This window comes from Hordeum vulgare, chromosome 4H (assembly GCF_904849725.1).
Source record: "Hordeum vulgare subsp. vulgare chromosome 4H, MorexV3_pseudomolecules_assembly, whole genome shotgun sequence".
Taxonomy (NCBI): Eukaryota; Viridiplantae; Streptophyta; class Magnoliopsida; order Poales; family Poaceae; genus Hordeum; species Hordeum vulgare.
In genome coordinates this window covers 138,728,115-138,741,630 of record NC_058521.1, presented here as the reverse complement: position 1 = coordinate 138,741,630, position 13,516 = coordinate 138,728,115, and the positions used below count along the sequence as shown (strand labels likewise).

At 46.1% G+C, this 13,516-nt stretch overlaps 1 protein-coding gene across 2 annotated transcripts; it reads right to left on the bottom strand.

Annotated features, from left to right (window-relative positions):
- Positions 1-1,715: 1,715 nt before the first annotated feature.
- On the bottom strand, positions 1,716-10,630 carry LOC123448167 (DDT domain-containing protein PTM-like). 2 transcript variants are annotated; one of them, XM_045124968.1, is made up of 10 exons: positions 8,881-10,630; positions 8,105-8,776; positions 7,392-7,464; positions 6,171-7,310; positions 5,505-5,802; positions 4,761-4,885; positions 4,148-4,608; positions 4,015-4,043; positions 3,222-3,881; positions 1,716-3,134 (listed from the first exon to the last, which is right to left on the bottom strand). In XM_045124968.1, exons 1-10 carry the CDS (start codon positions 10,293-10,295, stop codon positions 2,167-2,169), a joined length of 5,841 nt encoding a protein of 1,946 aa, XP_044980903.1. In that variant the 5' UTR covers positions 10,296-10,630; the 3' UTR covers positions 1,716-2,166. The 2 variants fall into 2 exon arrangements, with proteins under 2 accessions (XP_044980903.1, XP_044980902.1); XM_045124967.1 differs by having other exon boundaries at positions 6,171-7,464.
- Positions 10,631-13,516: the final 2,886 nt, after the last annotated feature.

Sequence of the window (13,516 nt, the reverse complement as noted above, 5' to 3'; positions counted from 1 at the left end):
CAATCCCGAAGGGTCGACGCCCTCGATCCTGGGCGAAAGGGGATTGGTTCCCCTTTCCGACTGTAGCAACACCGCTGGTGCGAACTATGGCTGGTTCATGTGCACCTCGGTCCTAATCTACCCCACGTGGCTCGGCAGCTTCTTCCTTTCGATGACTCTCCCAGCGGCTTACTCTCTTCCATCAGTCTCCTTCGGTGGAGTTGGCTTTTGTGTGCTTCGGTATGTTGTTGGTTGTGTTCCATGGTTGGCCCGGACTCGAGCCCAACCGTTGTTTTAACTCTCGAGTGAGCATCTCTACACTTCGATGGTACGACATCTTCGAGCCTAGGCGAGGGAAAGGGATCCCCTTCGGTATTAGAGAAGGCATATGTTGTGTCATCTCCAGTTCCTGGTTTCAGTCATGTGTCTGACCTGTGTTGGCAGTTGCATTACCTCGTAGCTTCTTCTGTAGTCGTTCCAGGGGGCTTTGTGTAAGGGGCTTATCCTCAATCAACTGTTTTTCATTGTAATTTTTTGTTCGGTGGTTGTAGGTGTAGTGTAGTAAGCTCTTCTTATTTCCCCCTTGTATCTTTTAGCCGTTGCGTTGTTGGTGGCCTTGGTCTTGTACTCCTCTCCAGTTGATGGCTTTGTTAATTCAAAAGGGAAAGCTTTCCAGCCGGCGATCCGGTCGAATCATTCGGCCGGTCGCGCGCGGCCCCGCTGCCGGCTTGCTAGTGCATGCAACATTTTTTGTACAGATTTGCTACAACCGTGATTAAATTTGCTACAAACATTTTTTATTTTGCTACAATTTGTTCATTAAAAAAAGGTACATCCACGTTTGGTTGCAACTCTAGTTCGTTGGATTTTTTTTGCTACAACCGGTATCATTTTTTGTTGCACCCGTTCAATAAAAAAGTTACATACACGTTCGTCAGAGTTGCAACCCGAATTCACCAGATTGTTTTGCTACAACCTTTTCTTTTTTGCTACCACGCATCAGCTTTATTTTTTGCTACGATCGTGTAGATATTTTTTTGCTACAACTATATCTTTGTTGCAATTATTGATGAAAATTGTTGCATTATGGATGAAATTTATTGCATCGAGAATTTTTGCTGTATAAAGATCTAACAGTGTGGCCCGCGTGCAGCTGGCGATCGGACGGCCGCGCGCAGCCGGCCGAGCGTTCCGGCCAGCGGGCCGGCGCCTTAGTACTGTCCTAATTTAAAATCAAGCTCCTTCTTGAGCCTTTGATCTAAAAAAAAAGGAGGCGGTTGTGCGAGGGTGGGGTGAGCCACCGTCGGGAAAAAGGGCGGTTGGGGAGGGCAGCCTTCGTTGTGTGGGGGTCGGCCACGGGCGTTAGTCGGTTTGAATCACGTGTACTGCATTGACCCGACAACCTTGGAGGGCGTCACCGGGGACATGCGCGCATACCAGATGGTTGACCAACGGGAATGAATAGGGATGGAGGGAGGAAAGGAGGAGGATTTGGTGGTAGCACCACCGTCTTCGTGCTCCATCTGCCTCTTCGAGGAGATAGTCAATGCGAAACATATGAAGGCACCGGATTTCAGGCCACTGCCAGCGGTTTGTAAGATTTCACCGACAGTCCAAATGGGATTTGGCTATTGTTGACCAGAAAATGGTCTAGAATTGACATCGATTAGCCCAAAAAAAGGATCACTAACATGCCCAAACGCACCTTGGACTGGAACCGTGATAGATCATGGAAATTTAAAAGCACCTAACCGCAACATTACCAGCTCTGAACCATATTCTGATCACCAGTCACCAGAGTTAAAGCACATCCTTAGATTGTAAGGCACGTGAGCATCTGCAACATCAATTGCCGTCGATGCAATGCTGGTAGCAAAATGGAATGACTTTCTAGTTCCATACCAATTCTAGTACCACCTATCATTCCTAATTCTATAAATCTCCTAAAGAACGAAGGACAGTCTCCGATGACCCCTCATTTTGAAATATACTGTGTCCATTTGTCCAGTAACCGCCAACTTGCAAACCATCCAGACGGACTTCTTCACTTCCCTTGATGAAATACACCTCCAGCCTCAATCCAATCCATGATCAGGCAACACTATATCCGGTTTCTTTCTGTGAACAGATATCAGATAGGCACCAAGCTGCCGCACTGTGTTTACCTTAGAAGATGTTCAAAGGTCGTCATCGCCACTCCCGGCAAGCACCACACGCCCAGTCGGCACTCTCAACAGGCAGGTCGCTTTCATCCCAAGGTGAGCACTGACGGTGTATGTGCAGGCCACAGATTAAGCATTTCAGGTCAGCTGGCGGCTGGGAGTTGTTGCACTTCTTACATGGTACATCGTTGGGAGGGGGAGCATTTGCTGGAAAGTGCGTATTTGAAGACACGTCTTCTATCACGAACGACATATCATCAAAACTGGCTATTTCTTGGTCGAAGCTTCCTGTGCAGTTGCCGTCATCTTGCAAACCAGCAGACATCCCAAAGGTCTGATCAAACCGTGTATCATCAGCTTCAAGCAAATCAGTAAATGACAAAAAGGTCTGCGGTTCAAAATCCCCAGTTGCAGCACTGCCACAGCTTGCGCCATTTAACTGGCAATTGGCAGTGTAATCGGGAGGGGAGGAATATGCATTTCCTTGGGAAAGATCCCAACCCAGTAGCTCTGAAGGATCCACACCTTCAAGATCTGATAGAGAAAATCCATTCATATGACTGAAGTTGACATTTGCATCCGCCAGAGGTTGATTCTGATTATTGTACTCATTCAAACCAGCTTGATCAACACATCCACTATTTTTACCTTGTGCCCTTCTTACGGTTAGCTTCTGATTAGTTCCCGAGGTAAATCTTACCGTGTTCATTGATAAATCAGCGTCAAATGTTTCTTCCCTGACCAGTTCAACTATTCCATAGGAAGCAAGCAGTGGATCTTGATCTGCTACAGAAGCAGTCTCCTCACTAGACAGCATGCTTGAATGGGATGACGTTGCAACTGTTTGTTCACTGAATTCTGGTTCCGGCTTCTTATAATCATCTGAATGGGGACATATTGGCACGGCTCTCCGTCGGCATTTGCAGCATCGGTATTGAACCACTTCAAGTATTCTTTCTTCCTCAAGTCGCAAGGCGTCACCATGAAACCAAGCTGTATGTAGGGGAACATCAGAAGTTAGAAAACCTACAAGATAACACAGATATATAGCTTTAAGCAACAACAATGACGAAGAGTTACCTTTACAATGCTCACAGCGGACATATAGGAAATCTGGACAATAAGATTTCTTACAGAGACAACAAGTTGGTTTTATTGCTGATCCTATACCATCCTTGCATTTTAGGATTACATCATTCGCCCTGAAATCACTTCCACTTCTGTCGCTCTTATTTTTCTTCCAAGAGAGACCAAAGTATTTGATCTCTTCTGTCCTTTTACGTCTCCTCGGTTTCTCTGACTTGGATTTGTTAGCTTCAATCTTTGCCTGAGCCTGCAACTCTGCAACATTCTGAGTTGCCAAATTTGCAACTGGCCAGGCCTTCAACTCTGTGACTGGATGTGTTTGCACCTTCGTGGTTGACAGGGCTTCCATCTTAGCAACTGGCCAGGTTTCCACCTTAGTGACTAGCTGAGTTTTAACTACAGTGACTGGCTGGGCTTGAACATTTGCAGCTGGTTCGGCAGAATGGGAAGAACCAACTTTGAATACTATTTTGGGAGCACTCACTGGCAATTGGTCTGTACTCTTCTTTTGAGGCAAGGCATATCTTGCATTTGTACTGTAATTTGTAAGGATAAGATTACGCTTCTGAAGGCATAACTTGCATATCAAACTGGACGTAGCAGTGCCTCCTTTGCCACCAACAGATTTTACTGTGCACTCCTTGTGACAATAACCTGAAAGTTAGCCATAGTTAGCAATACTGTGACCAATTATTGGACAGCCCAGAAATTGATCAGTTCTCCTATTCACTACATTATGAAAAAGAAGCAAATAGAGGAACTTAAGAAGTGTGTCAGTAATCCATACCTTGACAAGCGCTACATCTTATTACACCCCTACAGGCGATTCGTCCATAAGGCGCATATGAGAGGTGAGAAAAAGTCAGTATCTTATGACAAGAATAACCGAACAAACACAATGAATAAGTGAAGGAAAAAACCTGAAGGGAACATCTTTCTTGCATGAAGAGCAGGGATAGATATCCCCCTTGTGAAAGAGATAAGAAAAGACATCTCCTATACATGCTTTTACTCGCCTTTGGTACAAATTCATGAAACAGTTAGACTGTACAATTCCTGGAGTAGGCAAGGAGCTAACCCCAGGTTTCTGCTCAAACTCTCGTACCATGTACAGTGGGACATGATTTTCAGAAAACCAAAATTTGCCATTCTGATCCTGATTACCTTCTGCTTCCAAAATATTCTTGGTTACACGGACAGGGAGATGCTTCTGGTTGGGGAACTTAAGTGCATATCTTATCTTATTGTCGACTATCTTTTTATCACAAACTACTGCATTTCTCAGTGCAGAAAAGTCACCATCTGAACTTTTTCCATCAGAAGGGATTTGATCTGGGGACAAGAATTCCTTCCATCTTATATGTGCATCAAGATATCTGACCTGAGAGATATGGATATTAGATCGCTGATAAACTACAGGTCAAGGTAATACTCCCTCTGTCTCTATGACATATTATAGTAAAAGGTGATAAACTACAGGTCAAGGTAATACTCCCTCTGTCTCTATGACATATTATAGTAAAAGGTGCTAACCTGCAGAGCAAGCTGAGATGAATTCTGGCTTAAACCAACACACGCTCTCCAAGCAAATTGCCGAGTTCGCCTTGGAAGAATGGAGCAATCATGATAAGACAGGCCTGCCATCCTTTTTTTACCACCTAATGAGCAAAGAACACGTCAGGTTGTTCTTGTTGTCAAGAAACATCAATAGGATTGTAATAACAAATACTACTACCTCATCCTGGTTTACTAGTCCCCCCCCCCCCCCCCCCCCCCCACACACACACACACACGGGCGCACGTTATTCTGGGTCATATTTAAACCATGAATTTAACTAATAAAATATAAGTTGCCGACTAAGGCATAGCCTAGTGGTGGAAAGGGGCTGATGCCTTCCCACCCACCCAGGTTCAAGGCACGGTACTTGCAATTTGGGTTTGTTGCACCAATTATACTGTAGGGGCCTCCCTTACAGTCTTTCTGTCAACAAAACTAATAAAATATAAGTTACAGAGTACCTAACAAAAATAATATCATTGGAAACTACTACCTCCATTCCTACATTGCAAGTACCGTCAAAATGTCATATATTTAGGAATGGAGGTAGTACATTTAATACGGATCCAGCAATATATATTTTTGTGACATACATTAACATTTTGCTAGTCAAATACGTGGTCAAATTTTGACCCAAATACGATGGGCACAAATAAACCCAGACGGCGCTAGTACTAAATTATGAAATATACTAATAACAATCAAATGTGTGCAAATACCTTGACGGGCAGCTTTTCTTATGACCGAACTAAGATGAACCCCCCTCTGCAAAATACGCTTAGAAATATTTCCTCCACTCCACCAATTAACCTTTTTCCAACTCTTGTCATCATCGGCAACAGTGGCAGCTTCAGTTACCAATGAACGTTTTCTGCCACGCCTTCCGCCAGTTCCACGTTTTTGGTATGCTGCGGGACGCAATGCACCCGCAGATGCAGGAGGAGATTCCACAGGCCAGTCATCTACTAGCTTCACCCAGATTGGAGAAAATGCTATGGAACGAATATTACTCTCCAACTGCACACAACATGAGATAACATTTATAAGATTGAAAAGAAGAAAAAATCAGTCACTTATTGCAACAATTTTCTGCAAAGAATTTCAACTTTCTTTTGGCGCTATTTATTGCACATCCAACTTGATTCCCCAGAAGTAAGTTAGAATGGAATTGTCTAAGGGTCTGTTTGGTTGGCACCCTCGCTATCCCGTGCCTGCTTTGAGCATTCTACTTCGTATAATACATTTACATATAAATTAAACAACCTTTATGTAACTAACAATGAACATCAATAATGTGCTAATGGGCATTGCTGTTTTAAATAATTGTTGGGAAATACCAATCCTCAAAGAAATGCTTCAAAAAGCAAGAATTGAATGCAACTCACCTCAAGCAAAAGGGGTACTATAGCTGTGCAGTTGGAAGCTTCCTGTAGTTGTTTATGCCACCGCTGTCTCTGTTGCATGTCTTGTAGTGAACCAACTAAAAGGCCACGCAAACTTTCCTCCATGTTAACCATATAAGCAGTGATGCTGGGGAAGTGGCTATCGGAACTTTTGATTACATGCATGGCACTAAGAATTCGAGCAGACCCCTTAGCAGCATTTGCAGTGGCCACGTTAAGAAAACAAGCCTTTTTAGCTCCAGCTGCTGAAATTTTACAAGCAATGCACCAACCACATCTATCCCTTGGGACTTCCATAATCTTCTTTTCAGTACTTGGCCAAATAAATTGTGCTGCCGGTGAGGAAAATGCTTTCACTTGTAGAGCACAGTCAGCAGCCATTTTCTTTCTTGGGTTTGTGGTCAATTGGGATACTGAAACCTTACCTTCCTCAGATGTAAGAATAGCTAGGTTGGCAGCAGCAGATGCTGCAACATTACCATGACTGTACACATTCATGTAAGCCTGGGGTTTAAAAGATAGCACTTTAGCAGACTTACCACCACTAGTACTCCCAATCTCAGCAATCAACTGAAGAGGGTATTTGCTTTTATAAGATGGACAAGACAAGCCTGCATTTAAGTTAGTGCTCCCAGTATCTTGTCTACACAATCCATTATCTATTCCAGAACCGCACGAGGGGAAGTCTAGACGAACCAACCCATGTAATGACTGTGCGGGCATTACACTAGACACACCTGTTACCACAGACCTGTTCTCATGAGAAATGAAGGATATCCCAGCGGATTGAAAAGCTCCATTCATGGCTGTCTTATGTATGTCGTTCAGAGCTAATGGAGTTTGCCTGCATACTTCATTGTTCTTCTCTGTAGGCGCACCTACACTGGTCACCATGCATTTTTGTTTCTCCAGCTGTTCTGTGGAGCACAATGTAAATTTATTGACCACAATTTCATGCTGCACATTTCTTTGAGGACTTACTACTGTCTTACTGCCTGCGGCGTCTTTCAAAGTTGTCAGAACACTTCCAACCGCTGCTTCTGTTGGGGTAACAATTGACAATGTACTTGATTGTGTAGTATATCTCACACCAGCTTCTTTACCTATTTTTGATATCTCGTTCTGAAATATGTCAAGTAGATGCCTCCAGTATTCTGTTATTCTCATACAAATATCTGTATATGCATCTGAAGGAGCAATTACCCGCATGACCTTGACAACATCATATTGATTGTAATATCTTGCATATGACCCTGCATCTTTAGATGTTCCAATCCTGCATTATTTTACAGAATTAACATTAAACAAAATATACAGACAACTATAGTTCCAGGACAATGAAGGTGCTTTCTTATAGACAAGTGCTCAAAGAGAGAATCTAGCCACATCATCAGCCACGCATGCAAATTTTGTCTACTTGAACGGAAACCTCTCTTTATTGTTGTTTAGATGATTTATCATATATAAATTTCTGCTAATTAAATATGTAAGCACCTCTTAAGCATTGGTGCCTAACCAAGCACTGATCCTTCAAAGTAAACACCAATTTCATCCCCACATGGAAAGGGGAAAAAAACGTTTTTATTTGCTAACCATCCCTCTAAGCACTCTATCGTACCTGCTCTAACGCTGGTAAACGCTCCAAAATGAGAACCAGGACTTCATTATAAAGGACATAGGATATACTACAGAACTTGCTGTGCATCTAAAATATGAGAAGTCAAACAGAATATGACCCCCCCCCCATCTGTTACTTTATAGCATTGAACTTTCTACTGCTGGCATGTTTGCTATTATCACAGAGAGAAAAGATAAATATTGTGGAATTCAAAATGAATCAGTAGTATTTATCAATAGTAGACCGGAGATGGAGAATGAATTCCCAGGTAGTGTAGAATTAAGATGCACAAACTTACACCAGCAAATAGTTGCACGATCCTAGGAAGAGCCTTCCACACATATCAACGCCAAACATTTGAGCTCCTCTTGCCCCACGCTCTATTCTCGAAGATGCTGGTCCAAGCTTGTTAACCACGCATTCTGGACAAAACCAAAGTCCCTGTGGCAGAAATGCTTTGTTGAGACCAATACATCTTGAGTGGTATGCCCATGGGCAGCCATCACAGCATACCAAAGTACCATCCATTCCACATATTCGGCAATCATCACTGTTGCCGTCCTGAGAAGAATTCAGTAGAACAGCTTCTGGACTTTTTACATTTGAAGCAGTTTCCAGGTCCTGTAAACCATCAACATTTTTGGACACAGAAGCTTTTGAGGCTCTAGTCAGAACAGCTCGTGATCCAGCCTCTGACAAAATACTAGAATCTGTCTCATACTCTGTTTCTTCATTGTAGCCTTCCCGAGCCTCCAGTTCAGCTTTGAGCTCTGCTGATTCAGTGACATGGTCACAGAGTATCTGGAGGAGCCTAAGCTTCATTGCAACAGGAAGCTTATAATATTCAATGGCTAGGAGGGTTCTACCGAACCTCTTCCCCCCTAGACTCTTAATGTAGCCCATTAAATAGAGGTACTCCAGTAAGAAAGTTGGCCAAGTCAACACATCTAGTAATGCCCAATCTACATACCTGCACAATTCAAAGAAAGCAGGGAAAATCAGCATAGATGTAACAAAGCACAACATTCATGAAAATAATAGTTCTAGTTGAGCAAGGGCAAATAGACTATGTACTTCAAGCAGTTTGAAGCAAGTTCCGATCCGCCGGAGGATTTAGTCTCAAGATGCCGCCTCAGCACCCGCAGTAACGAGACATGTACAGCATCCAGTAATGTATTCTGCACGGTGCAATTAATGGATGCAACAAAATCATCCAGCCCAAATGGACTGAGGAAGAGCTGCACGTTGAATGATCGCAGGAAGTTGTAAACAGAAAACAGATGACTTATAGACTCCTCTGGAACAGCAATGTCTGCAGACGATGGAGGCAACTCAGGGCCCTGCACTGGAGGGCACAGCTCTGCCGATAATTCTTTAGTGGAAACTGATGAATTGCTCGAAGACGCTGCATTGCCAGATATACCAGAATCACACCCAGTCTGCTGCAATGCATCAGGCCTGGCAGGCATCTTGCACGGATCAACCCTCTGTCTAGTACGCCATGCCGCTTTGGTCTCCATGGCACTCCCTGGTGAAACCAGCAAGTCCAGCTTCCTCTTCCTGCAGCTCATCTTCATACCAGATGCGCTACTCTTCTCATCCATAAGTAACTCTCTGAGCTGATGAAGCAATAACTCCTCGCCCTGTCCATCCTCAAACACCACATTGTACACGCCAATGCTGCCATCATAGGATGCAACCTTTCCAAGGCAAATACGTCCATCATCTGAAACGCTCCTGCTTATGTAGCAGCCCACCAAGCATTCACCCTCCTCATCCTTCTTCACCGGGCAGCCACCATCAGATGTTTTGGGATGTTGGTCCACTACTCTGCTGTCAGCTTCCCCCATCCTCGCCTCACCTGGCACAGCCCCCACGGTGTGATCTTGCTGGGGAGCCCTGCCCTCGTCCACCACCATCTTGGTTTTGCCCATCCCAGATGCAGCCACGTCTTGCTGCTTCTCCAGAACGCCACACTCATTCACCTCCGTTGTGGACTCGGTTGCTGCATGGTGCTCTGTGTCCTCTCTACTAGGACAGGATGCCTCATCCACATCCATGTTCGCCTCGCTCACAGCAGGCGCCATCCCGTCCTGCTGCTTGTCCAGGACGCCATCCTCATTGCCCTCGCTCGGAAAGGACGCCCCGTCCACATCCATGTTGGCATCCCTCACGGGCGGCGCCGCCCCGTCCTGCTGCTTGTCCAGGACGCCACTCTCATTGCCCTCTGTCGCCAAGGGTGCCGCATCCACGTCCATGTTGGCCTCGCTCAGCGCGGGCGCCGCCCCATCCTGCCGCCTGTCCAGGACGCCACCCTCATTGCCCTCACCCAACAATAGCGCCGCCGCTGGGTGGGTTTCTGCTTCTCCCGCCGCCACCGACACGCCAACTTGCGCGATCTCCACTCCGATCCCCTCAATCGCGTCGTCGGCGGGAGGAGGAGGGGCGGCGCCGAGCATCCGATGAGAAACCTCCGCCACAGGGTCCATCCGTGCACACGCCGTGCGCGGTCGAAAAACCCTAGCGGCGGCGGCTACAGAAGCATCGTAATACGCACCGCGATGTGAAGACACCACCTCCCGGCCGAGACCCCGACGGAAGCGAGCGCTCGTGGCGGCGCAGAGCAGATGCGGAGCGCTTGGGGTGGCGCGCCTTCAGGAGGAACAGTTATGGCGAATCTGCGGAGTCGGGCTGGCGTCGGCGGCCGAGAGAGGAGGATGAGTGGAAACCGGAGTCTGATCGGTGGATCGGTCTCGCAACCCTACAGGCTATGCCTATTGGGTGGCGGCGGCGGCGGCGGCGGCGGGATGGAGGACGAGAGAGGGAGGGTGGAGACGGGGGGGGGGGGGGGCACGAGCGAGCACAAAAGGGGAGGGAGCGGAAAACGAGCCGCACCCGGGCTCGCCCGCGTCACCCCACCCGGCCCAGAGTCGGTTGCGAGTCAAGGTGTCCAGTTGCGGAACTGACCGACCGACCGACCCAGTGGGGACACAGTTCGTCCTAGTACGTGTCCCGGCTGGGCTTAACTGGCTTGGCGGGACCAGGCCGTGGTCGGGCGTGCGTCGCCTGCAGCAGCACGTCACGGAGTGCGACGACGTGTGGTCGGCGGCGGGGAGCAGGATGGAGGGAGGCGTTGCTGCTTTTTCAAATTCAAAACGATGGAGGGAGTGGCCAGCAGCGAGTGAGTAGTGACACGCCTGGCCTGCTTGCTTTTGCGCCAACGAAGTGTCGGCTTCGCGGGGCTTTCTTTTCAAAAACTCATCAATTCATCAAACATCGTATGTACACCTAATAAAAAAAAGAGTCAATCACATATGGGTACATAAACTTTCGACGTGCTAACGGATTCGTACATAAACAAAAAAAACAAAAAAGTGATACAGTTACTTTGATGCGGTAACATTTGGGCATAAAAGTGTCCGAAACGCGCCGTGGCGGCAGCCACGTCGGAAGGAGGCACGCGTCGGCTGTTGCTTCGGCTCGGCTGAGCATTTTTCATAAACCCCCCTGAATGGTGAGCATTTTTCATAGACCCCGCCTGATATAACTGCCCCAGCTGCCAAGAAACCCTCCCTAACCCTTCTTCTTATGTCTCAAGCACACCGCTGCCTTCGACACGACTACGGTTCTCCGTCGACGGCATTGGCGTTGGCACCGTCGATCGACGCGGCATGGAGCCACTCCTCCGGGAACCGGGGCTGTTCCCTCCAGAGTACGGTATGAGCCCTCCCTCCCCCTTTCTCGTCGCGGCACACCCCTATTTCTGTCTGTGATGGGATGGATTTTAGGTCGCAAAGGTTGGTGTTTTCCGTGGTAGATTAGTTGTGCAGGATGGATTATTGTTGTAGGAGGTTGAAGGAAGGACGAATTTTGGCTTTACAGGGTGGTGATCATGATCAAGGGTTGACGGTTGCTTTAGGGTTAAATTAGTGGGGTGTTGATTATTGTTGCTGATCCAAGTGTGTAGAATGAGTTATGTTATGAATTTCCTTCTGTTTGACAACAATCGGCCAACTAATTTGCAGTTTTTACCTGACCCCTTGTTTCTATCTGAACATGTTGGAAGATTATCCTCTGTGGCTCGAAGAGGAGCTCAAGGAGGGAGAAGAGTGAAAGATTATCCTTTGTGGCAGCTAATGTTTGGACATGATGGAGCAATCCAAAACTTGAATGAAGAGATTCCACTGACCCAGAATGCCCCTAGGACTCCAGATAATTAGGTCATCACTGATATGTTCAATTAGTTCATCACTGAACTCCAAAAATGTCCCAGTTCATATATGAACTAGAAGCTTGCAACAAGAATTAGTATTTTGTACAGCAAAACCTTGTTACTCTGCACTGAAAGATCTACAAAACTTTGATCTATTTTGGGCTATTTGTGTGTTCTCTGTGCTTTGTGCAGTCCCAATATGATGTGTTTTCTGTGCTTCAGTTTCCATTTGATTTCCGTTTGCATTTGATCAAGGACAACACAATTTGCAGATAAACAGATACATAAATCTTCTATTACATTTTTAGTGTTTCACCAGCAACATGCTAGGAAAACACAATTACCCTGCTAAGCAATGCAAAAGCAACACAAGTGAAGACACTAGCAACAACCACTAAAAACATATATTTTCTTTTCCTACTCTTCCTCTACTCATATAATTTATTTCTCTCATTCTTCATCCTCTGAATTTCATGTTCCTTCTCAAACAGAGCAATTTGCAGCTTCTTGTTGTCACGTGCTAGATTTTGAATTATCATCCTTGATCTTCCCTTCCGTGCATCATCCATCCACCTCAAATAACCACAGGAGTTTAAACCCCGCACATTGCAAATTACACAAACACAATCAGTCACAATGCAAAATTCAGTGACAGTGCAAAATTGTGTCTGAATATTATACCTCATATGGACAGTTCATATATCATCGGCCTGAATCGAATCCTTCATTCCAAATCCTAATGACTGGCCTCAATTTGCACCCACATTTGGGCGTACCATCTTGCTTAATCTCACATTCAATCTTCTGAGCCCCCTAAAATTCAAAAGAGCCATCAAATACAAGAAAAACACTGCAAAAAATCTTCATTTTTTTAGACCCTATCTATCTCTGCAAAAGCCAAAACTGAGCAAATAATAAACGCACCTTAATCACTTTTTTCGAGCCAAAACTGAGCTTTGAGGTCAGTATCCACTCGCCATCCATGTCGCCGCCGACGGTGCACATGGGAGCAAGAGAGGGGAAGCCGGTGCTTCCGATGGAACGAGAGGGGCAGCCGGTGCTTGCAGTGCCACGAGAGGGGCCGCCGGTGCTTGAAGTGGAACAAGAGGGGCCGCCGGCTTCACTGGCCCAACGAGATCTGGCCACCATTCCCTCGACGAGAGCTTCAGTGGCACAACGAGATTTGGACAAGAACTGGGATGCGAAATAGTTCAGAGATACTTCAGGGGTTATCAGCAAAAATGCCCTTCACACATTAGGATGATCCAGGCATGCGTGGGAGCCCATGTGGCAACTTTAAGTGCGCTTTTGGCCTTAATGAGTCCGCATCAGAGTTAATGTACCACTTTTCTGTGGGGTTTGTTTATGCATGACTACGTTACCGTAGCGAAAGTTTATGTACCCCAACTGTAATTAACTCTAAAAGAAAGGGCAGTGCTAGACGCCGACGGGATGGTCCAAAATTTTCCGTCGGCCCGCTACTAGCCACCTGATTTA

Excerpts from the sequence above, each read along its gene's own strand:
- LOC123448167 (XM_045124967.1), bottom strand. The coding sequence starts at position 10,295 with ATGGACCCTGTGGCGGAGGTTTCTCATCGGATGCTCGGCGCCGCCCCT. Across the intron at positions 7,465-8,104 it reads TCGTGCAACTATTTGCTGGT|GATTGGAACATCTAAAGATG; the intron begins GTAAGTTTGTGC and ends AAAATAATGCAG. Across the intron at positions 3,135-3,221 it reads CCGCTGTGAGCATTGTAAAG|CTTGGTTTCATGGTGACGCC; the intron begins GTAACTCTTCGT and ends CCCTACATACAG.